This window comes from Etheostoma cragini, chromosome 13, assembly GCF_013103735.1.
Source record: "Etheostoma cragini isolate CJK2018 chromosome 13, CSU_Ecrag_1.0, whole genome shotgun sequence".
In the NCBI taxonomy this organism is placed as follows: Eukaryota; Metazoa; Chordata; class Actinopteri; order Perciformes; family Percidae; genus Etheostoma; species Etheostoma cragini.
In genome coordinates this window covers 25,780,452-25,781,092 of record NC_048419.1, presented here as the reverse complement: position 1 = coordinate 25,781,092, position 641 = coordinate 25,780,452, and the positions used below count along the sequence as shown (strand labels likewise).

General features: G+C 48.0%; 1 protein-coding gene across 1 annotated transcript in view; it reads left to right on the top strand.

The window, feature by feature from the left end:
• Nucleotides 1–641, top strand: part of ap4m1 (adaptor related protein complex 4 subunit mu 1) — a 10,800-nt gene that overhangs the window by 2,355 nt on the left and 7,804 nt on the right. Inside the window, exon 2 of the mRNA XM_034890874.1 lies at nt 331–444. Within this exon, the coding sequence (XP_034746765.1) occupies nt 331–444 (114 nt within the window). The remainder of the gene's footprint in view (nt 1–330; nt 445–641) is intronic.

Below are 641 nucleotides of genomic sequence, written 5' to 3'. Positions count from 1 at the left end.
ACAACGTCCCTGTTAGTGATGGTGTTGCATAGTCTGTCCACCAGAGGACGCTCTACAACGTCCCTGTTAGTGATGGCGGTGCATAGTCTGGCATTTGCATATCAGATTTTTAAATAACTAAATACTCGGTATCGGCCTCCTTTATCGGTCGGGCTCTATGGACCAGACATTGTGAAAGTAATCATTCATTTCACCTGAACAACAATGAATGGCATCCATGTTATTTTTAAGAGATTTGGTTGAAAGAAACCTAAGTGACTGATATGGAAAACTTTGTAAAGGCAGACCTTGACCCGAGGACAACATGAGGGTTAGGAGCCTTTCTAAATACATCGTGTCTCCGTCAGGTTGACGGCGTTGGTTAAAGACTACTGCGGCAGCCTGTCGGAGAAGTCGGTGCAGATGAACTTCGCCCTCATCTACGAGCTGCTGGACGAAGTCGTGGTGAGTGACGGTGCAGCCGCCCCCAAAACCACCTTCTGTTACTGTAGAAATTTATATATATATTTATGTGCGTATATGTACGTGTGTGTGTGTGTGTGTGTGTGTCTGTGTGTGTGTGTGACCCAGCAGCGGCGGGTCAGCGGACCGCTAACGTTAGACCCAGCAGCGGCGGGTCAGCAGACCGCTAACGTTAGACC